General features: G+C 49.8%; 1 protein-coding gene across 1 annotated transcript; it reads right to left on the reverse strand.

The window, feature by feature from the left end:
* Positions 1 to 1,626: 1,626 nt before the first annotated feature.
* On the reverse strand, positions 1,627 to 22,365 carry CDA (cytidine deaminase). Its single transcript, XM_081225643.1, has 4 exons — positions 22,183 to 22,365; positions 11,376 to 11,487; positions 5,629 to 5,686; positions 1,627 to 2,154 (listed from the first exon to the last, which is right to left on the reverse strand). Exons 1-4 carry the CDS (start codon positions 22,334 to 22,336, stop codon positions 2,038 to 2,040), a joined length of 441 nt encoding a protein of 146 aa, XP_081081769.1. The 5' UTR covers positions 22,337 to 22,365; the 3' UTR covers positions 1,627 to 2,037.
* Positions 22,366 to 24,102: the final 1,737 nt, after the last annotated feature.

A 24,102-nucleotide genomic window follows, 5' to 3' on the forward strand; every position in this document is an offset into this window, starting at 1 on the left:
GGGCATTAATTCCTTTGATCCACACGACAATGCTGTACGCTGGGAACTGTCATCCCTGATTTACAGATGAGGAAATTGAGACTCAGAGCAATGAAATCGCTTGCCCAAAGCCACACAGTTTGGAGGCTGTTCAACTCTGAAGTTCAAACTTTTAACCATTGTGCTATACCATTTTTTTCTTGTTAAATAGAAAAAAAAATGTTGTGGAAATTAAAAAAATACAGACATGTACAAAGGAAAAAAAACACTAATCTAGATGCCCATCAAGCAGAAGTTTAACGGATGTTAACATCTTGGCCTATTTTCTTTCACCTTCCTTTTTTCTTTTTCTTTCTCCACTCTTCTTTATTGACAGCATTCAGAAGAGTGTGCTGGAGGCCGCAGCAGCCATTTCTAAAGAAAGGCAGGGTGGAGTTTTGCATCATGCAGCAACGTTGGAAATACTTTCCTGTATTTCCTGGTTACTGCTCCCAGGATGGCAGCAGGTAGGTCTGGGTATGTAATGGAAAAGCCAGCCTTACCGGACAGTAACCCCTGCAGATGCTCTGATCTCAGTAGAAAGGACTCCCAGGGAAGGGGTGAATTACCTGTCCACTTCCTGTGCCCCCAGCAACTTGCTTGCCTGGGAAAGAGCAAATCTACACCCTATTCATACCCCAGCCACCAAAGCTCACCCCAAGGCCAACTCCTCCAGGGAGGACACCCAGAGCTGTCAGCCCCCTTTACAGGGCCAGCCTAGCTCCTTCTTTTATTCAGTCCTCACCTCCCTAATTGTACCAACAAACAGTCCCCTCCCTGACCCTCCTCACTCCCCAGAAGGCAGCATGCCCCCGGCAACTATGCCCACTGTGCACTTGGTACCCTCCTGGACCACAGTGTGTATTTCTGTGCATTAGTCCTGTTTACAACTCTCTCTCCCCATCAGACTGCAAGTTTCTCAAGGGCAGAGACTGTTTCTTATACATCTTTCTCTCTGCAGTATTTGGCATATAAAAGAGACTCAGTAAATAAAGGCAGCCAGACATCAGCTGTGGGAGAATGGAAAAAACACTCAGAGTCAGACAGACCTGGTTCAAATTCCAGATCTGCCACATCACAGCGCGTGGCAAAGAGCAGGCACTGTTTCTAGACCATAGTGGGAGTTACAGGACCTGGATTCTGGTTTGAATTTCGCTGCAGTCCTAAAGCAAGTTACTCAACCAGGGCCCTCATCTGGAAGAAGGGGGAGATAGCTACTTCGCCGAGTTGTCAAGTACTTTAAATACAGAATCATCCACGCAAAAGTACTTGACACAGAGTAGGTCCTCACAGAGACATTTGCTATGCTGTCTAGACAAACTCACGCCTCCCCCTTTATACTTGGGGGTGAAAGCATCCAGTGCCCGGGTCTAACTGAGCCCAGAATGACTCTAGAAATGGCCGTTGGCAGTAAGATCCAGCCCAGCGGCCTCCCATCTGGAGAAGGCAGGGGCAGGAAGCCTAAAAACTCAGCTCTCCACACCAGCTACACAGGTCCAAGGTGCCTGTTTCCTCTCCCAGAAGAAAGAATCCAGGTCTTTCTATAGACAAATCACCCTGCCCCTCCTAAGAGCTACACAAGAATTAAGACAGAGCAAAACCGTGCTCTTCCGAATCAGTATGTTCTGTAATGTTTATAAATTAGAAAAGTCGCTCGCAGCAGGATAGAACCTTAGGATAGAACCAAGCAGGATAGCACAGACTTGGCTGGAATTTGAAAGAGGGCCCACAGGAAGGAAGAGAGGGACGGGGTGCTCTGAGTCCTAGGGAGGACAAGGAGGGTTGCAAGGAGGGGCTGTGGCCCAGGCTGGAAGGAAACCCTGTATCACTTCAGTAGAAACCCCAGTGCTTGAGTGCAATTTGGAAAAGTCATCTCTGCCCAGCGCCTGTGGGGTTGGGGACCACTAGGCAGGCGTCCCCAGGTCTGTGAGTACGTCTTCATGAAGTTCTCTGGGTGGCTGTCCCCTTAAGCACGTGTGGGAACCCAGGGTCTCCCAGGCGGTGGGTGTTCCCCATCCCTCACTGGATCTTCTGCAGGTCCTCGGGCCCAAAGGAGGCAGGCAGCAGCTCCTGGACTGTCCTGACAATGTACGTGCCATCCGGCTTGGTCATGTAGACAGTCCAGTCAGTGCCAAACTGGAAAAGAGACAAAGCCAGTGTGAGGGAAGCAGTGTGGCCAAGGGGTGAGGGCTGAGGGCTGACCTGGGTTTGAATCTGGCTCTACCTCTTACTGTCTAACATGCCTCTCTGTACCTCGGTTTTCTCACCTGTAAAATGGGAATGAGAATAATCATACCTGGTGCATAGAGCTTGAGGGAGGAGCCCATGAAAGATGGCACTAGGCAGTTAGCACAGTGCTTGCACATTGCTAATGGGCAATCAATGCTCCATTCTCTGATTAAGGACTCACCCAGGGCTTTACAAGAACGATATCTAACCCCTGGGGCCAGATCCCCTCCTGCTGTGAAAAAGAACAACTAATATCTGCTTCCCTTAGAGCCTCTCGATAAGTCCTGACAACCAGGAGAGGTGGCATGCTTGCCTCATCACACACCCGACATTGAACATGCAGGATTTCGCCATCTACCCTTTGAGGGAGGGGGATATTATCCCCATTTTACTGATGAGGAAACTGAGGTTTTGCAGGGTAACGTCAGGAAAGCAGAGTTTTAGCCCAAATCTGTGTCCCCATCTTTCTCTTACATAACAGGAGTTACCACTTGCTGGCTGTGTGATGTGGGGCAAATGATTAAACTCTTTGGGTCTCTGTGTGTGTCTTGATCTGTGAAGTGGTTTTAGAGACAAAAGACTTATTAGGCAGGAAGATAGGTGTCCTAGGTGGAGAGTTAAATCAGCTGTGGTGTAATGGAGAGAGTCCTGGAGTTGAAGTTAACAGCCCGAGGCTCTGCCTGGCCAGTCTTGAGTCCTGGAGGTGCCTGCACGCAGTGCCTGGCACGTAGTAAATACTCCATCAATGGAAGCCATTCCTACTGATGACTTGCGCTTCCTAGTGACCGCTCAGCTTTGCCGCCTGCTGTTCACGCTTCAGTCTGAATCACCAAGTTATTACCAGGGACAATCCGTCTCTGGCTTTTTATTTTATTTTACTTTATTATTATCTTTTTAAAATTTAATTTTATTTATTTTTTTATACAGCAGGTTCTTATTAGTTATCCATTTTATACATATTAGTGTATACATGTCAATCCCAATCTCCCAATTCATCTCCCCCCACCGCCACTTTCTCCCCTTGGTGTCCATACGTTTGTTCTCTACATCTGTGTCTCTATTTCTGTCCTGCAAACCGGTTCATCTGTACCATTTTTCTAGGTTCCACATATATGCATTAATATACGATATTTGTTTTTCTCTTTCTGACTGACTTCACTCTATGACAGTCTCTAGATCCAACCGTGTCTCTACAAATGACCCAATTTCATTCCTTTTTCTGGGTTTTTAAAATTAATGTTTTAAGGGAGGAAATTTTTCTGCTTGGCGGGCTCTGCCTGAGGGTATGGGTGAGAGTTGAGTGGAGGTGAGTTTAAGCACCAGGTCCCTGGCCCCCATGCTTCAGCTCTTATTATTTGCATTTTGGTTTCAGTTTTGCCTCTCCCTCCTTCAGCTCTTCCATTCCCCTTCTCTCATCTGCCAGCATCTAATCTGTTTGGAGAAAACAGCAATAAGCAATTAGACGGAGGCAGGGCCTCGGGGGTCAGGGAGTTGGCATTCAGATGTGCTTTCCTTAGTGGCCTTGCACATGCCATGGTACTGGGCAGCCACTCGTGCCCCTCTAACGGGAGATGAAGTGCTTATTGTGAATTCAGTGCCTTGGTGGTGGCATTTTTCATCTGGATTTGGGACCTGCGTTCTGTTAATTGTGCCTGATTTGCAGTCCTGGCAAGAAGCAGAAGGAGGCCAGAGATGTTTGCATGTTCGAGAGATGCTTTGAAACCCCCAAGGCACAAAAGCAAAACTGAAGCAAGCCCCACTTCCCCCGCATTTCAGATAGCTCCCAGAGCAGAAGCCCCCATGGAACAAGCACGTCCTATTCTGCAAAGCATCATTATATCTCCACTGGGGCCGAAAATAATTTGTTCCATTTATAGGACCGTAAAGGCAGGGAGGCTTCCGGGGGGAGCGTGGGCTCTGCAGTCAGCCTGAACTGCCGTGAATGCCAGCTCGCCACTGACCGGCTGCATGTCCTTCAGCAGGTCTTTTCACTTCTCTGAGAAATGGGGATAATGACCCACACTTCCCTCCAGGTGGGGGGTGGAGATTAAATGAGACGCTGTATTTACAGGGGCCAATGACGTCACATCAGAGCCCAAGGGCCTGGGAATTCTTTAAACTTGTGGCTTTAGCCTCTGGGGACTCTGGGGGACACAGGCCCCTTTGCGAGCCCACCAAAGCCACGGACATCCCCCCTCCCCCAATGTATGTTTACACATCAAAAACTTCACCGAGCCCAGATTCAGAAGCCACGACCAAATCCACCCCTTTGTTTTCAGGACTGAAGAAACTGAAGTCTTCCACCAAGAAGATCTTTGTAAAAAGTACATCACATCCTTTAAGTCCCCTCTTAAAAACAACCCGTGAATTCCCTTTATTCTTTTCTTCCCCCAACTTTTGTTTTAATGTCGTAAAATCATTTTAACCATTTTTAAGTGTACGATTCAGTTCTCGTTATTCTTGGAATAAAACATACCCTCCATTCATGGCCTACTGCGTGATCTGGCCCCTGCCCACCCCTCTGACTTCACCTCCTATCACCACGCCCCCCAACCCCTGCCCCCGTGTTCTAGCCTCTTCGTCCTTCATACGACTCCTCCAACTCACCAAGTATATGGGCGTTAAAGTTGCTGCTTCCTCTGCCTGGAAACCTCTAGACCTCGGTCTGCCTCATCTTTTCTCATGATTTATATCTCTGCTCAAATGCCGTCTTCCGAGAGAGGCCCTTCCTGGCCATCTAAAGCAGGGGGTTGGCAAACTTTTTTCCATAAAGGGCCAGGTAGTCAACAGTTTAGGCCTTGCGGGCCATAAGGTCCATGTTGTAACTCCTCATCTCTCCTGCGGTAGGACCAAAGCAGCCAGAGACAACGTGTGAGTGAGTGGGCGTGCCTGCGTGCCAATAAAACTTTATTTACAATAACAAGCAGCAGTCTGGATTTGCCCCTGGGCTGCTGTTTGCTGCTCTGACACTGATCTAGAGTCAGCTGCCCCTTCTGTCACTCTCGACTCCTTTTTTCTGCGTTCTTTTCTCTGTAGCCCTCACCCCTCCCAGAAACTCTACTGTTGATTTATTTTGCTCCTTGTTTGTCTGTCTCCTGCACTAGACTATAAAGTCTGTGAGTGCAGGGCCTGGCCTGTCTTTTCACTGCTGTCTCCCCAGAGCAAGGTCAATGCCCAGCACAGAGCAGACACTCAGTAAGTATTTGTTGAATGAAAGGATAATTTCCAGTGATTCACGCAAGCTTGGGAAGGCCTTAGGAATCAGCCAACCCAGCAAACAGGACAGTTGCTGTGTCTCCTCGCTGGCAGCTTGGCTCAGCTCCCAAGGCCTGGGGAAGAGCAGGGAGGCATCTGTTCCAGAAAGAAAGGGAAGCTGCTTACCTCTCTCATGACCTGCCGGCAGGCCCCACACGGGGAGATAAAATCATCTTGCAAGTCACTGCGGAAGCAGAGAATCAAACACGGATCAGTCTCTTCGGAGGCCAGAGGGCAATTGCTAAACTTCAGGCCCCAAGTCCTGCCCGCCTCCAGATTAAGTCAAATCCCACCAGGCAGTTCCTGGTTCACAGGTGTGCTGCGTCCTAGAGGCTGAGAAGAAGCGCACAGAGCTTTCCGCACTTGCAGGAGGCAAGGCCATGGGCAGGACCATTACTTTCATCAGTGAGTTCAGTAAACGTTTAGTGAGCACTTACTCTCACCAACGCCCCAGGGACACAAAGGTTAAGGAGACTTGGTCTCTGGCCTTCAGGAGATTGCTCAGCCCAGTGGGTGACATAGAAAACTAGATGAGTTATCATTTCAAACAAAATGCAGTAAGAATGCATGGTAACTAGGAGACCCTCTCTGACTAGGGAGGGAGAGAGAATGTTTTATGGTGGAGGTGGCATTTGGCCCAGTCCTTGGAGGAAGTGTAGAGTTCACATGTCACCATTAGTCAGCACCTGCTCTGCCCCAAGCTCTTTACCAGGAACTCGACAGACATTATTTCATTTAATTCTCACTATAACCTGAGTGTCAGAATGACCATTTTACCTTCAAGAACATATATTCAGTGAGATGAAGTAACAGAGTGCTACTCTGAAGCTCTGGGGTTTTCTGTGTTGCAGGCAATGGATGTAGTATGTGCAAAGGCCCTGAGACATATGTGAGTCAACGAGAAAACTGGGCTCCCGGCATCGGAGAAAGTCAGAGAAAAGAAGCTTACAGCCAAGGGGCTGTCTCTGAGAGCGAAGGCACCTGAAGGCAGTCCTCCAGCCCTGAGCAGGACAAAGGATGGTGTTTAAAGAAAGAGTAAACTGTAAGAGCCTCCAAGCCTGATGAAGCCCCAGAGGTTAAGCCAGTGGCTACCACCATCCTTGCTCTTCCGAGACCCACAGCTCTGTGATACCTCTGGACTATTACAGGATTTAAAATTTGGTTCTTGATCAGCTCTTCCTTTTGCTAACTACGTGTGACTTTGACCAAGTCATTTTAACCCAGGCAGGGGTCATTTCTTTGCCTATAAAATGTGGGGAATAATGTCCTCCGCTTTGTAGGAGTGCTTAGAAGATAAAATGAGATCAGGTGTGCAAAGTCCTTGGTAAACTTTAGAATGCTATACACACATTGTTATCACCTCTGCTAATCACTGGCGCTCTTCCGTCACGTATATAAGCTCTGTCATAATTTCAGTACCTTGTCATATACAGTTTCATTACATACTGTGTGCTTTATGTACTATTGTATAATTAATTTACCTTATTGTGTATTAACGATAATTATCATATTGTTTAATAGGTGCCTAGAATGTGCCAGGCATCCTCCGAAGTACTTTATAGTCATTATCACATGTTAATCGACAGACATTTATTTATTGAGCACCTACTATGTGCCAGGCACTGTCAGTGCTGGGGATACAGCAGTGAACAAACCAGGTAAAATTCACTGTTCTCAGGAGTTTTTGGCTAGTGAGATGAGCCAGGTAACCAACCAACCAATAAACCAACCAGTCAACCATGTATCAAGTGGAGACAGAGACAGATGCTATGCATTGAATAAAGCAGCTGAGGGGAGACAGAGTGGAGGGGTGCTATTTTATATTTAATCCTCATGACAGCTCCCTTTTACATGTGGAGGTCCAGTCAAAGAAAGCTTCTGCTCATGGCAAGGTGGGTCCTCTCTGAACACACTCTCAGCTTCACAGTGATCCCATGGGAACGTGAGAGGGTGGAGACCCCTGCCCAGGAGGCACCCTGAGCCAACTTAACCCATCTGGTTGCCAGGTGACCGATGTTGCAGCCAGAGCCTCTCATAAGCTCTTTGGAGGCTGGACTCTGTTATTTTATTTATTTATTTATTTATTTATTTATTTATTTGTGGTATGAGGGCCTCTCACTATTGTGGCCTCTCCCGTTGCGGAGCACAGGCTCCGGATGCGCAGGCTTAGCGGCCATGGCTCACGGGCCCAGCCGCTCCGCGGCATGTGGGATCCTCCTGGACCGGGGCACAAACCCGCGTCCCCTGCATCGGCAGGTGGACTCTCAACCACTGCGCCACCAGGGAAGCCCTCTGTTATTTCTTATTTCGTTGCACACATGTTGGCTCAGAGTTTGCTCTATGATAGGCAAGCGTGGGAGGAAACAACAAAGGCCAATCAGAGAATCCCTGACTTCAAGGACCTTGCCATCTGGAAGGGAAATAAAATCTGCGTGCCAATGTCATAACTACAGGCAGACTGTGGTTAGGGTTACGGGAGAGGTGTTCTAAGTGAAATTCAGCCTCCCTTCCATGGCCTAGAAGGCCCTGTATGATCTGGCCCCTGCCAAGCTCACCACTTCCTTTCCCAATCTTGTGACATGCATGGCTAACTGCCCAAGGGACAGCCCCTTGGAGAGGGTGACCTGCACTGGGGTTTTCAAGGTGGGGTATGAACATGCATTCCACTGGAATGTTGGATTTGGTCTCAGGTTCAACCACCAAAAGTCACAAGATGGTACATCCTGGCAGCAGAGCTCTGAGAACTGGGAGACAGCTCAATAATAATGGTTTACACTTACATTGCACTTCTCTGGGCCAGGCACTGTGCTAAGGGCCACGTGTGTATTAACTCATTTAACCCCTTATAATCTTATAAGACAGGAACTATGTAGGTACTCTTACCATCTGCATGTTAAAGGTCATGAAAGGTGAAGTGACCTGCCCAAGGTCACAGAGCTGGTAACCAGGATTTGAACCCAGGATCACCTTGGGCACATTGCTTCAACAATCTGAGCCCAGCTCTTCTTCTGTAAAGTGGAGGAGAGTAATGCCTACTCAATTGCTCAATAAATAAATGTCTGTCGATTAACATGTGATGATGACAGTAAGGTACTTCGGAGGATGCCTGGCACATTCTAGGCACCTATTAAACAATATGATAATTATTGTTAATACACAATAAATAAGGGAGAAAGGGAAAGGGAGGAGAAAAGGTCCCCGTGCACCCAGGAACTTCTGGGATGCTTCCTCTCCCAAGCTTTTCATTCTTTCTCTTGGCTGGAATGTTGAGTAATGTTTAGGAGCCCAATGGGTAGGTATTACTCTCCTCCACTTTACAGAAGAAGAGCTGGGCTCAGATTGTTGAAGCAATGTGCCCAAGGTTAGTAGTGGAGAAGGAGTTGAAACCAGGTCTCACTAACCCGGGAGCCTGGGCTCCTAAGCATTACTCAACATTCCAGCCAAGAGAAAGAATGAGAAGCTTGGGAGAAGAAGCATCCCAGAAGGTCCTGGGTGCACGGGGACCTTTTCTCCTCCCTTTCCCTTTCTCCCACTCCGCTGCCCTTTGCCTCTTCCACCTTGTGCCGGGTGTTGACAGTTTCCTGTGGTCTGTGCTGACCTTAGTCACACACTGAGGCCAGCTTATCAGACTTGACAGGCTGGAAACCTATCGACTTTGATGATGACAGCTAGGACCCCAGTGGGGCAAGCTTATCTCTCTGTCAGCAAAATCCCACCTGAGCTGTGCACTTTCCACTTTACAGGTCTCGAGGGGGCCTCTCTGAGACTGTTCACACTCATCAGTGTTAACAAGGGAGCTGGCACCTCCCATTCACCCTCTAAATCCACACTCTCAATTTAACAAATCATTAGTGCAGTAATGACTGCTTTTCTGGCTCGGGAATGCTGGCGCAGGCTGAGTACCCGGAGAGGAGCCGTTGGGTGCTGGAAAAATGCGGTTTTTGTGTAAACAAGGACATTTGCTAATCATCACTAACGAAACTCAGTCATGTTTTTTAAGAGTAGATAATGACCAAGAGAAAAAGCCTTTCATCTGGAACATTCTAAACAGAGCAGGGCCACCTTGCCATTATCCTTTTGTTGACTATGGCCTCCTTTGCCCCAGAATATCATTATTTTCTTGGATCAGCTTTGAAATTGAGTTACCCCCACCCTCTTTTTATAAAGTGTAATTCACATCCTGGTCCCTGTTCGTCCGCACAAAATGTTCCCAGGGCGGCCTCATTTATTCCTCCTGAAGCCGGAGGGAAGCCAGGACAGACCTTGGTCACAGGGAGAGCTCTCGGAAGCTGGGGCCCTTCTCCAGAAGTGCATCCTTGGCTTCCGTTACTCAGGGAAGAAAACCTTCGATAATGTGGACCACCTTGGGGGCGAGACTGAGGCCAAATTTAGGATCTTATAAAAGAAATGGGGGGACTTGCCTGGTGTCACAATGGTTAAGACTCCACTCTCCCAATGCAGGGGGCCTGGGTTCGATCCCTGGTCAGGGAACTAGATCCCACATGCATGCCACAACTAAGAGTTCGCACGTTGCAACTAAGGGGCCCGCCTGCCGCAACTAAGACCCGGCTCAACCAAATAAAAATAAATAAATATTAAAATAAAAAAAAAAAAGAAATGGGGGCTGGTTTCTGTCACACAGACGCCATAGGCCTTGCTCTCAGACCCTACATTTCTGCCAGAAAGGTCCTGCATCTCCACCACAATGAAGAGATCATTTACACCTAGTCCATGACCCATGCACCCAGATGTCCCTGAAGACCAACACTTGGTCAGCTTTGCAGTCTCTTTCGGGGTGGATTCAAAATTTCCCAAGTTACTTTCCTTGCACTGTTATCTTGCTACGAGAACTCTCTCTCATAGACAATGCAACAGTACACACAGAAACAATTCGTCATTAAATCAGAAACGTAATGGGGTCCAAATTAATAAAAGAGCCCATTCACATGCTTTGAATCCTGAAGCCACTGAGTCTGGGTCCAGGGCCAGTAAGAACTCAACGAATTCCCTTTGCGGGCACACACGTGGGAACTTGGGTAATTATGCCTGGGGCCTGTAGAGAGAGTTAATAAGTGCTCTTGTTCAGCCAGAACCTGGGCTGGAATCTGATCAGTTTAGACCATAGCCTGGGTTTGCCTGGGTGTCACCCCACCAGCTTGTCCTTTTATCCTGGTTCTTGCACCTAGAGGTGATTGATGCCAAGTGAAGGAGCTGGCACAGTGAAGGACGGATCTCAGTATCAGCTCAAGAGCAGGGAAGAAGGTTTCCTTTCCTGGCACAGCATGGCACAGTGGAATGAGCCCTGGAGTCAGACTCTAGATATGTATCTGTCCCAGCTTCGCCACTAATTCCTAGGAAGGTTGCTCATTGTCTCTGGGTCTCAGTTTCTTCAACTGTAAAATGGGTATAGTGGCCAGGCAAGTCTATACCAGGTGATTTTTAGGTCCCTCTAGCTTTGTTTCTATGCTGCCTTTCTATTGTCTCTTATAGGAATTCTGTTGTGTTTTGCGCTTTTATTAGAACAAAAGCATGCCTTCCTTTGTCTTAGAGTTGTCTTGCTTATTTACCTGCTCCTCAGGCTCATCAAGGACAGAGTTCATTTCTTTTTTTTTTTTTTTTTTTTTTTTTTTTTATTTAAGTTTATTTATTTATTTTTTTAATTAGTTTCTGCTTTATAACAAAGTGAATCAGTCATACATATCATTTCTTATTTATCTTCTACCCTCAGCACTCAGCCCAGCCCTAGAGTGCCCCACACCACAGGAAGTGCAGTATAAACACGTTAGATGAATGAATGGATGAATAACTGGTGTGTGGTGGATGTTGGCTGAATAGATGAATGAATATTGCTGTGAGCAGCCTTTCCCACTCACCTGGAGATAGCGATTGCCCTGAACTCTTTGTACCCTTCTGAGATGGCCTTCTGGATGGCGGTTCGTTCAGCACAGGCGCCCAGTGGGTAGCAGGCATTTTCTATGTTGCACCCTGAGAAGAGAGGAGAGCCCAGTGCTATTTGCAGCAGAGCCACTTCCTGTTGTATGTGTGGAGTAAGAGGCTTGCCCCATTTCAGTGCTGGGAGGGACCTGCTTCTAGGAACAAGGTGCGGGCAAGGAGAGGGCAACTTGACCAGAAGCATTGGGAGACTCCGTGACCCACTGGTGCAGTGGTTTTTCCCAAGAGCCTCCCACTCTCGTCACTTATCTGATGCCTGCATTTCGAAGCACAGCCTGGAAGCAGGGGCAGCATCACAGGGCAGATTAACTCAGCCTCATCTCCCCATCAGAGGTCAGGTCAGGGCCAAGGGAGATGCCAAGGCGTAAGAAGATGAGCAGAGCCCCCCACCCTGGGTCTCAGAGACAGAAGCCACAGGGTGGGGTGCGGTGGTGATCCTGATTCAAAGATTGCACCCGAGTAAAAAAAATTTTTTTTTTAAAAATAATTTTTGGCCATGCAGCACGGCGCGGCATGTGGGATCGTGATTCCCCGACCAGGGATTGAACTTGTGGCCCCTGCAGTGGAAGCGTGGAGTCTTAACCACTGGACCGACGGCCAGGGAAGTCTCCAAAATTTTTGGTGTGAATACCAGCTGTCAGAGTTCAACCAGGGTTCTCTGTGAGTTGTATTGCAAAACAAAACTGTCAAAACCAACAAACTAACAAACAAAAGCTCTCAAGCTTTGCGAAAGATGTTTGTGATTGCACAAAGGGATTTCACCCCAGGGGCGTTCTCTGAAGTGTTCCTGGGGACAATGGGCAAGGGCTGCTCCCAGGTGACAAAGCACTGGCATAGCCAGATTGGCTGACTAACAGACTCTGCATTTTCAGGGAGGTGAGGCCATGAACCAATGGCCACAGGAGCTGGGCTTTCCCCTGACCATCAGGGTGTCTTATTCAGTATGTCACTCTTCATAGCTTGCCCTTCTCCCTGAGGCAGGATATTCATTGTTCCCCAGTATTCATTTTCTCCTTCTTCCTTTAAGTAATACAAGTGATTCCCATTCCCATATGGCTGATCATATGGCCACTCAGAGACTATATTTCCCAGCCTCCCTTGCAGCAGAGTACGGCCATGTGACTAAGTTTTTGGCTAATGGGATGTGGCCCAAAGTGAGGTAGGAAACTTCTGGATCACATCTTTTGTAAAGAGACTGCTTGCCCTTTACTTTCTTTCTTTCCCCCTCCATAGGCTGGGTTGGGGTGGGACAGCTTTGACCACGCGCTTTATGTTCATAGGGACGGAGGAGCAACAGCACAGAAGGAACCTGGGACCGTGGCCAACTCCGAATCATCATGTGAGAGAAAAAGAGAATTCTGTCAGGTATGAGTCATGGTATTTGGGGATATTTTTGTTACAGTAATTTAAACTGTATCTAACTAAAAGAGAAATTTGTGCTAAAAATAAGATGTAGCTTTGACCACAAAAAAAAAAAAAATGTGGCCTTGGCTTAGCAGTTGGGCAATGTGAAAGAAAAAACAGATGTGGCAAGATGGAAAGCTGATGGCCCTTGCTACTCTGTGGTAGATTATTTGGTCAAACCCCACCTTGCAATAACCCGGAAGGCAAACCATGGTACACACTCTTAGGACTTTTCTACCTAGCAATGTGAGTCAGCCCTGTGGCAAAGATCTGATGAAGGCTGTCATTTCCACCCAGTCATGGCTTCGGGTGCCTCAAGGTGGCCACCATTAAAACGAGGCAGCAAGGCTGGGCTGGGCAGGGAAGCCAGTTAGTAAACAAGGGAGTTGGCGGGCTTAAGAACTATTGCACAGAAAGGATTCTTGGGGTGTGCTACTCCTGTATGAAAGTGGAAGCAAACAGACCAGAAGGTTTCTACGTTTTTCATAGATTTGGATAGCTAGAGAAACCAAAAGTCTGGCCTACAAAAGCCTGTGATTGTTCAATTCCTAAAGAAATCAGGGGCCCCCAAGACTCCACCATCAGAAGTAAGTTGAGAGAGCTGTGTGCCCCCAAGGAGAGCATTCTCTCCGACACCCACTTCAGAGGTAAGGCTGAGGAGGATAATGGTCAAGGAAGAAGCTCCCAGAGGGCAAAGCCAGGGGCCCCAGTGGGCAGTGGACAAGGGGGTCACCCCCAGAGCAGAAAGGGGAGGCAAGGTGTACCCCAGGGCAGGGAGTTTTCACACTTCTTGCCCAGCAGGTCTGATAACTGCATGGACTGCTGGCCAACAGGTGTTCTATTTTCCTAATGGGAGATGTGATGACTGTTAGCCTTTCCTGCCCCACGTTGTATATGGCCAGAGTGGGTGTGAAGTGGAGGGCAGATGATTATTTTTTAGTTTTCAGGCCACTGGATTAGCAAGGCCACACCCGACCTGAGAAGGTGGACTGTGCACCACCAAGGGATCCTGCTCTTAGAGCGGGATGCAGTGACTGGGTGGACTTTGGGTTGTCACCCTCAGAAAGTTCATAAGTGGGTCCTACATGTGGGAAGAAAGATGTACAGATACTTACAGGCCACAGGGGATCTTGTGGCAAAGACTAATTGTTCCCAGTGTTCACACTCTCAATAGAATCCACAGGAGTTCAGTTGGGCACATGCCTACCCAGCTGGAGACTATGTTTCCCAGCCCCCCTAGAAGCTTGGGGTAGTCCTATAGGGTTAGCCAATGGGATGTGAGTGGAAGTGTTGGCTGAAACCTGACCCACACTGGGCCAATCAGAGTTGAGCACCTGACCCACACTAGGCCAATCAGAGTTCTCCTCTGTGAGGGACCATCAGTCCCTCTCTAACACCAGGAGTTGGGCCTGGGCCCAACTAGTTTCCCTTCTTTATGGAGAAGACCCATAGGAGGCAATGAAATGGACACTCACATGAGAGATGGTGGGAAAAGAGTCTGGCCTCCTGATGCCAGTTGCCCTTGAAGCCCAGAAACACTCCAGCTCTGCCACCATTTAGTTATAGGAACCAATGCACCCTCCTTTTGCCTAAAATAGTTTAAAAAATAGTATTCCTATCATTTGCAACCCTACAGAAATCAGTTAATACAGTTGGGATACAGGACAGGGAGCCATCAGGGAGCTGCAACCATGAAAGGAGTGGTTGATATTTATCGACTGCCTACTTTGGCAAAGCATTTGTTCATATTCACATGTGAGTTACTGTAGCCTGGATAAGTGGCCCCTAAATGCTCAGGCTCTCTGCTAGGTCAGTGAAAGCTAAATGAATAAATGAATGAGTCTTTCTTGCTCCCTACCTAGTCTCCCCAGCCAGGTTCCTGATGCCTGCTGGAAATGGCTTCCTTTAGACATACCCTTGCCTGCTCATACCTGCCTGCCCCTCCCACCTTTGCTGACCTGTGACCTTGCTGCCTTTGACTTCTGCCTCTCCCAGAAGCAGAAGAGCTGCTCCCCACTCAACTTCCCGTCTAGCAACCCTCCCACCCCTGCCTCATCCCTGACTCAGGGACACTTTTCCCATTAGACGTGATTCACATAAATCTTGGGTTTTGCTCATGTGATGTTAAAGCAAATTGCCAGACTGCAAAGGGCCCAGACTCTCAGGATGATTGCCTGTGTCTGCTTTTGAAGTTCACAATGACCTCATATAGAGAACTCTTCCTTTACTGTGTGTAAAAACTTCAACAGGCCACTTAAGGAGAGGGAGAGTTTGTTCTAGAAGGGAGTGCACTCACATACCCTACTGTTCAAATAGACTTTTGTAGAAAGATCCGGTAGGTTTTGTTCTGCCCTGGGACCCTTTGCCCTCCTGGCTCTGAAAGTTTGGGAAAGGGACTGAACTTCCTTGAGGCTCAGTGTCCTCATTTGTAAACTGAAGATGACAGCACCTTCCTCGCAGGCCTCTAGTGAGAATGAGTTGAGGTCGCGTGTGTAAAGCAATGAGCACAAAGCCTGGCACAGAGTAAGTGCTCAGCAGCTGGGGCTGCTGTTTTTTTGGTCTTTTTTGGTTTTTTTTGCGGGCCTCTCACTGTTGCGGCCTCTCCCCTTGTGGACAGGCTCCGGATGCGCAGGCTCAGCGGCCATGGCTCACGGGCCCAGCTGCTCCGCGGCATGTGGGATCCTCCCGGACCGGGGCACGAACCCGTGTCCCCTGCGTCGGCAGGCGGACTCTCAACCACTGTGCCACCAGGGAAGCCCTGGAGCTGCTGTTCTTAATTGCATGAAAGTCAAGGCTTTGGTGGTGGAAGGCCTGTATGACTGAGCTTCTCTGCTCCTCCCAGACAAGGTGTCACAGTGGCCCTGTCTCTGTCCTTCGGGCAACTTTGAAATCCTTTCCATGACTACAAGGCCCTCGTAATCTGGTGCCAACCTGCCTACCTCCTGGACCTCAACTCCTTTTGCTTTCCAGCTGTTCCCCAAGTATATACCTGCCACAGGGCCTTTGCACCGGCTGTTCTAACTGCCTGGAACTCTCCTCCCCCTATAAGCACATGGCTCACTCTACCCAGGTCTCTGCTCAAACGTCATCTCCTCGGTAGAAGCCTTCCCTGATCACTCTATCTAAAATTGTTTCCTCCCCCCTCACCTCCCACCCTCTTAATCCATTTATCCTGCTTTAACACTTCACACTTTCCTGAAATGAATGTCTTTAATATCTAATTCCCCCATTATCCTCCAAGTAGAAATTCCTGAGGGCAGGGACTTTGTCTATATTGTACATTGCTGTATGCTCAGGGCCTGGAACAGCCAGTGTGCCCAGGGCCTAAAACAGTGAGGCCAGTGAGGCTCTCAGTTACTTATTATCGAAAGAGTGGAATTTCCCACTTTAGTGCTAAATCTCTGAGATACAAAGGAATAACTGTATGTGGGGCCTCTGGCAAGTTCAAGTGTAATTTCCAAGTCTTGCTTCTAAAAAAAAAAAAAAAAAAAAAAGAGGAGGAGGAAGGGAGGAAGGAAACCCATAAACTGTTGATCCTGAAAGGCCAGACAATTTTGTTTTGCTTCCCTAAAGCCCAGAGCACAAAACGTCATCCATACAGGCAAACCAACTCTATTCCCTGTGTTCCCTTCACTGACTCTGAAACACACAGGAGAGACGGGCTGGGATGGCACCAAGTTAGAAATCCGTAATTATAAGATTGGACCAGAAATAATACTACAATGATAGTGCTATTATTACTCATTGCTTTCTTTTAATCTTTTCTTTAATTGCTCTCCTTTTATCTGCCAGACACCCGTGGAACACTTCATCTGCGTTCTGTTGTTAACCTTGTTAACAACTGTAAGGCAGATCCTATTCTAACCCCATTTTACAGAGGGTAAATCTGAGGTGGGGGTCAGGGAGTCAACTCACATCCTGGCATGACAGATACAAAGAAGTGTCTTTCTCTGTGGCATTTCAGTGAGGCCATGTTCTGAGGAGGTTTGTTGCTTAAGGCAGGGCTGGAGTCGGATGTCATCGAGACATCAGCCAGGAAAGAAATTCACAAGGAGGTGACTGGGACCCAGTCCCCCAGAGAAGAGAGCACTGCCGGAGAGCATGTCCCCCCTCTCTGCGTCCGCTCTGCCTTCCGAGGGATCTTAAGATTCGAGCAGGGGTTCATCACACTCGAGCAAGTGGGCCTCGGCATCTTCTGGAGGGCTTCTTAAAGATTTCTCAGCTCCACCCCTGGAGTTCCCGCTTTAGTAGTTCTGGGTTGGAGCCCGTTAACTGGCACTTCTAACAAGTTCCCAGGAGGTGCTGAGGCTGTGGGTCTGGGACCACACGTGGGAATCACTGGACTAGAGAACTGTCACGTTCACGTGCTTGAAGAAATACTCCACTCTCTCCATGTTCCTGCCTCTGCTGCAAATGCAACGCAGTTTCACGAGTGCATTCTATTCCAACTCAGCTATAGAGTCGAGGGATTTTAGTGAAGCTCATCTTTGTAATAAGCTGCTTTCGAGTGACAGTGCAGGGGACCAGTGGACGAAGCTGGGGTGGGGGGCACAGCGGGAGCGAGGCGTGGAGGGTGGGCAGGGCTGTAAGGAGAGGAAGCTGGTTAGGGAAGCCTGCTTTGACTCACCTAGAAGTGCTATGGGTGGGGCCGGGAGCCTGCGTTGGGTCAAACGCTGTGGAGCGGGGCCATATAGAGCTCCAAAGGGTGGTCCTGGGGGAGAAAGGGATCCCAGGGAGGGAATCAGGGGCTGGTCGGGGGAAGACAGATGAAGGACTAGGTTTAAAGGTTAAGCCAAGCCAAGTCGAATTCAGCAATTAACCAGGATGTCCTTAAACGTTTTTTTTCTGTTTTTTAACATGGATTTTTTCCTCCCAAATTAATTACACATGATCCAGAAAAGTGCTCCCCCTGCCTCCCCGCCAAATGGCAAAGAAACATATGGAGTGCTGCAATCCCTCTGAGGAAAGGGAGAGACCGACCACCACCCCAAGAGCATGAGCTGAAGAAGAGAAACTCCCCCGTCCCTTGGGTGATGCCCGCAGGGTGGTCCTCCATGAGTCTCCTCCACACCCTCCCACCCGGCAATCCACCATCGCTGGCTGAGCACCATCACGTGGGGGGCCCCGGGCTGACCTCGTCCCCCCACCCCCCTTGTGTCCCATCTTAACTCTTCTCTCTGTGTCCTCACTGTCCCTTCCCCCAGCATCTCTTTCTTCCCCGGTGAGCTCCTCCTCTCTCTGTCGCTCTCCCCACAGCAGTGACAGAAGGTAATTGTTGTCGTTATTAACTACCATCCTGGTGGCCCAGCTGCGAGGGGCACAAGGCCCTGGCCGGGGTCAGGGGTAATAGAGGAAATAAGATCATTATTATGAGATTGTGACAGCAAAGCTCTCAGACTTGCTTTTTTTTTTTTTTTTTTGCGGTACGCGGGCCTCTCACTGTTGTGGCCTCTCCCGCTGCAGAGCACAGGCTCTGGACGCGCAGGCTCAGCGGCCATGGCTCACGGGCCCAGCCGCTCCGCGGCATGTGGGATCTTCCCGGACCGGGACACGAACCCGTATCCCCTGCATCGGCAGGCGGACTCTCAACCACTGCGCCACCAGGGAAGCCCTCAGACTTGCTTTTGAATTGGACAGAACACCAGCTGCCTCTGAGGGTGCAAACTCCACGGAGGCTGGTCTTTTGTTCAGCTGGAGACAGTTACAGAACTGGGCAGACGTGTCCCGCTATGAGTTGTAAACTCAGTGTCTAAGTTCAGCTGTGCCCTCTCTGCCTCCTAATCGTCTCTAATTCACTCCCTGATGCCCTATCAGGTTTCCTCTGGTTGTTCAAGGTCCCTCCTCTCCAAGCCCTGCCTCACCGCCATCTACCCTCGCTTTCCTTCTAAGTAAGGAGGTCCAGGGATTCTGGTAAATGCCCTCCATGTGTCCCCCATCCTCAGCCCCCTTCTCTCTCTGCCCCCTTCTGTGTATCCACATATCCTCATGCAGCGAGGGGCAGCAGAAAGAGCAAGGAATTTGGAAGCAGGTAAAACGGATCCTCAGTTATCTCATTTATAAAATGTGTGTTTGGCTCTTGGTTTGGTCTGCTTGGCACCTCCGCAGTCCTTCTTGTGGTAATAGACCCACCCACCCTGCACTGAGAAGGAATATGTGTGTGAATCAGCTGGCCCCAACATGCTACCCCATCACGACAACTGTGGTTGGCCCAGGGATGTGCATGTGATTGGAGATGGACCAATCAGAGCCCTTCCCTGGAATTTTTCCATCTCGAGCTCGTGGGGAAGAGTTCCGTCCTCTCTGCTTTTAAGGCTATAAGAATGTAAACTAGGGATGCCTGCACTCATGTTCCCTGATGCCTGGAGAAAGCCCACCTTTAGGATAAGAGAAAGAAACCAGCATCCAGAAGGCTAAAGAAGAGCGTGGTGGCATTTGAGTTCCTGGATCCAGCTGTCCCTGAGGCAAGACCTACCCTTGCCCATTGTGGTTCTGGTTGGTTTCTGGCATTTGCAACTCAAAGTGCTCTGACTAATGCATGTGACACTCATTGTCTCCTCTCATGTGGTGGCTGTGAGATTACAAAAGATCTTTCATAGAAGTGCTTAGAGAATGCTTAATCCATTGTAGTTATTAATATGGCTGTTGGTCCCTGCCCACCATGTCCCCAGCACAATCCAACTCTGTCTCATCCTTTCCCTGGTCTCCGTGGCTGGAAATCCTAGAACCATGTTCCTTTCCTTTATTCTAATACTGCCCACCCTAGACCCAGTCCATTAGTCCTGTATAAGCCCTCTCAGATCTTTCCTTCTTCTTCATCCCATCTGCCACTGTCCTAGGCCAAACCACTCATTCACGCGTTCAGCGAACTTTAACTATAGGCCAGGCAACATGCTGTCAGTGAGTAAGACAGACATTGTCCCCCTGACACTCTTTCCTCTGTCCTGGTCTTCCTTGTGTACCTGTCAGACTCATTGTCCTCAAACCCCACTCTCCTGTTACTCTTCTTGGCTCCCTACTTGCTACCTCATCAAATCTCAGTGTCTCTACCTGGCCTTCAGAAGTGCTCCACAATCTGCCTCCAAATCATCATCATCACCCCATTAACAGTAAAAGCAGCTGCCATTTGTGATATTCTTATTTTGGTCCAGAAACTGTGCTAAGCACTTTAGCTCCTTTAAAGGCATTAGCTCATTTAAAGCCTCACAACCGGGGGTGAAATTCAACATCTTTAATGACTAATGCAACACAGGCACCAACAATCAGGGAGGACCACCAGGCCAGAAACACCAGCTTTGTTCACAGCCATCCTGAAAGGCCGGTATTGTGATCTTCGGTTTACAGATGTGTAAGCTGAGACTCAGGAGGGTGAAGGGTCTTGCCCAGGGTCACACAGCTGAGAAACAGCAATGCCAGGATGCAAACCCAGGAGCCTTTAACTCCTCCAGGGCCTATACCCCATCCCATAAGAACTCCATAAATGCCCACCACATGACCCTTTTTCCGGTGACATCAGGTCCTTCCCCGCCCTTTAAATAGGCCACACCTCTGCTCACTTCATCCATTCTCTCCTACAATCATTGGTTGAGGCTCCCACTTTGAGCCATGGCCTGTGCAAGAAGAGGGGACCTCCGTGGGGGCAGGGTCTGTCATTTCTGCTCACAGTGGTATCTCCAGCACCTGGTACATTACCTAGTAATTGGTGTTTGGCAAATATTTGTTGAATGAATAAATCAATGCAAGGGTGGGGAGGGCCCCTCTCTCTACACCAGCTGAAGGGGACATGGAAACGCTGGAAGGAATCAATGGCTGACTGCATGTTCAAGGCCCTGAGACATGGGGCAGTGTGGATTGCAACGTTGTTTTAGGTGGTGGTTAATGTTTAATGCTCATCTGAGCCCCCGGGCCAGGACTGAATTTCCACATGACACTCAGAGATTCTTTATTCCCCACAGGAAAGCAAACTTGGGAGTCAGGGGAGCTCTGGGTTCCCATCTCAGCTTGTGATCTTGGGCATTTAACCTCTCTGAGCCTCAGTTTGCTTCTCTGCAAAGGGCCGATATAATAACTGCCTTGAAAGACTGGAAAGGTTAGATGGATAACGTGAGTCACGGTCCTTCCCGCTGAAAGATGTTTAAGACCCAGGTGACTCGTGAAACCAGAAAGAACCAAAAAGACAAGAGATAAGATGAACCTCAAGGACAGCCCAGAGGGGCCACTATAGAGGGGGAGATGTGGCTCCCAGCCAGACTCGCAGCTGAGCAGTGGTGGAGGCAGGGGATCACACCTGGCCCGGGGCTGCTAGGGGGTGTGGGTGTGGGCGGGGTTACCAATGAGAGGCACACAAGTGAGCCTCCGGTCCTTTAGCTGCTGCCTAAGCAGAAGGGGGACTCCTGGCAGCAGGGCTGGGACTTCCCATCTATCACTCTGGGCCAATCCTCATCTGCCCTAGGGGCAGGGCGGTGATGGGAATGGGAGGGGGGAGGGGCACGGCTTCCCTGCCACCTCCACGCCCCATTCCCCACCGTCCTAAAAGAGGATGTCCCTAAGCTTAGCAAAAACAAGTCTGAATTTTTGTTCAAGTGAGTTTTCTATAAAAACAACACACCAAAGAAAAGGAGCTTAGGAACAAATTAGTGCCAACTCAGATTCCTGTCCCTCCATCCCCAGGCCGGCACTCAGTGCTGGTTACCCAAACTCTGACTGCCTTCCTTCCCTTAAGACACTCTGTAAGGCCCACACCCCACTAAGGAGTAACCCCTGGATTCCTCAATTTCACCCCCAGCCATCCCCCTGGATGGTAGGTGACAGGAAGAAAGCAGGGCTTGAGGGACCCTAGCACTGGTCACAGCAACCTGCGTGACCTTGAGCAAGTCATGTCACCTCCGGACCTCAGTTTCTTCACTGAAAAATGGGCATAACACCTGGCTCAGTGCGTGGGCGGTGAGGACTTGCCTTGTAGCAGTGGAAGCCTTTGTAGGGTGCCAGACGTAGAGGAGGGCTCAGAAAGTGTTAACCTTCTCCCTCCCAGCTCAGGGACTGCAGATGCTCTGCGTTTAGGGCGCCCCTTTCTTGCTTCCCCTTCCCACTTCCTTCCCCATCTCTCCTCAGCTTCCCAGTCCCCCAAGAACGGAAAGCCACTGGATTTGAGCAGCATATTCATCCTCACTGTCTGGGACAGCAAGCAGGGCAGGGGTGGGTGGCAGAGTTACAGGAGCGGCCCAGGGGAGAGGGGAGAGAGTGCCCTCCTTCCGCCCTTCCTTCTTGGCCTCCTCTGGCCTCCCACCCAGGCTGCCACGGAGGGGGACCCCAAGGCACCGCCCTTACCCGAGAAGATCCTCCCGTCCCTGGTGAGCAGGGCGGCCCCCACGGGGAAACGACTGTAGGGGCAGTAGGCGGACTTCTTGGCCTCCCGGCTGGAGAGCAACAGCTGCTGGACGTGCTCGGGCTCCAGGGCAGGGCTGAGACTCTTCTGGGCCATGTCGGTCCCCTGGGGCCCGCGGAGGAGCGGAAGGGGAGCTCCCAGCCAGTGTGGGCTGGGCCCCACCGCGACAGCAGCTCCTCCCCCGGGGTGTGTCCCTGCCTAGAGTCTCCCAGGTGCGTGCCTCTGGGGTTGCTGGGCGGGGCCAGGTGAGGGAGAGGAGCCCCCCTTGGTTTGGGGACAGAGGGTGTGGTGTATGTCCCAGTGTGGAAGGATGTCACTGTGTCCACGTGTGCTTCACACTCTCCCTTGGGGACCACTCCCACTGCTGCCAGACTGATGGGTGAGAGGGTCAGGGGATGGGTGCCACTGTGATCTCAGCTGGAGGGAACCTCTGAGATCATCTACTCAGGACGCCTCACTTGTTGTTGTTGTTGTTGGCAAAATAGACATCGGGCTGCTGGTAAAAGAAACGAGTTTGCATCCTGGCTCCACTACTTCCCATAGGTACAACTGTTGGCAGGTGACGTGCCTGTCTGAGTCAGTTTCCTCATCAGTAGAGCGCAGTGGGGATAGTGACCATCTCTGTCCTGCATTCTAGGATTACAGAACAGCTCGAGCTTTGGAGTTTAATAGACCCTAGTTTGAATTTCAGTTCTGCCATTTATTAGCTGTATGACTTTGGGAAGTTAATACCACCTCTCTAAGCCTCAGTTTTCTCACCTGTAAAATGGGTGCACTAACAGTATCATGTAGCGTTTGTAATGAGGATTGAATGAGATATAATTTGTTACAGTAAGCATGGTTGGAGGATCCCATGATGTCATGACGTGAGCATCCTTTGTGACTCCATGCAAATGGGGTTTTTGTCATTAAGTGACCTGGCCAAGATTACACAGGAAGGGCAGAATACTAGTCAGGGCATCCAGAGGCATCCAAATGTCGCCAGACCCGCAGCAAACAGGAGTGAACCTGCAGCTTCTCTTAGGGCTTAAATGGGTGGTGTGGGGAAAGGGAAAGGGAGGGGAGGTGGGAAATGAAGCAGCGTCTCCACGCCCTGCACGCTGACATCTCTGGGTTCTGCAGTGTAGCATCTTTGTGTCCTGAGCCTGGGGCTCTCAGCCACGTGGAGACACAGGCAAACACCCAGCTGTAGAGTCCCCTCTTCCCCTTCCCTCCCTTCCCTCCTTCAGATTCCCCACACCTCCTTTCCACACGTTTGGCCCTCAGAGAAGCAGCTGGTTCCCTCCCCCTCTATTGCACTCTCCTCCTGGATTTATACCTTCGGCATCTAGGCCAGTTTCCGGGATCTGAGGCAGGGCTGGTGCAGGAAGCAGCGAGAGGGCTCTCCTGCCTCTTCTATCCCTGTACAGCCCAGGCACCCCAAAGGCCCTTCCCCCAAGGCTCAAGGAAAGAAAGCAAAGGATGTCCTGGGACCATGTGCACCCACTTGACATGGGAATAATTCTAAAGCTTTTGGTGGCCAAGTAGAATCACAACTGGGAAAAGACTTATGGTGCCCTGCTGGCCTGCCAGGCCTGTTAAGAGGCCTCACTAAGCAGCCCTGTATTTGTCCCCTGCCCTGTCTTGACTCACCCCAGCTCAGCTCAGCCCAGCCCTGCCCAGGCCAGGGGCTGGACTCCTTGGCTCCACGGTACCAAGAGGACATGGACGACCTCCAGGCTACTGATGGCCCTTGGTGCCTTCAAAGCTCTTTACCTACCCATGCCGTAAAGGGGGACAGTGACCATTACAAACCCAGCTGTGTGGAGCTTGAGAGCCAGCAATAGCTCTAGAATTCCTTATAGAGGGGGCTTGGGGTGGTC

Source organism: Mesoplodon bidens (genome assembly GCF_964165515.1).
Source record: "Mesoplodon bidens genome assembly, chromosome: 2".
In the NCBI taxonomy this organism is placed as follows: Eukaryota; Metazoa; Chordata; class Mammalia; order Artiodactyla; family Ziphiidae; genus Mesoplodon; species Mesoplodon bidens.

Excerpts from the sequence above, each read along its gene's own strand:
- CDA (XM_081225643.1), bottom strand. The coding sequence starts at position 22,336 with ATGGCCCAGAAGAGTCTCAGCCCTGCCCTGGAGCCCGAGCACGTCCAG. Across the intron at positions 11,488-22,182 it reads GGACGGGAGGATCTTCTCGG|GGTGCAACATAGAAAATGCC; the intron begins GTAAGGGCGGTG and ends CTCTCTTCTCAG. Across the intron at positions 2,155-5,628 it reads GCCGGCAGGTCATGAGAGAG|TTTGGCACTGACTGGACTGT; the intron begins GTAAGCAGCTTC and ends TCTCTTTTCCAG.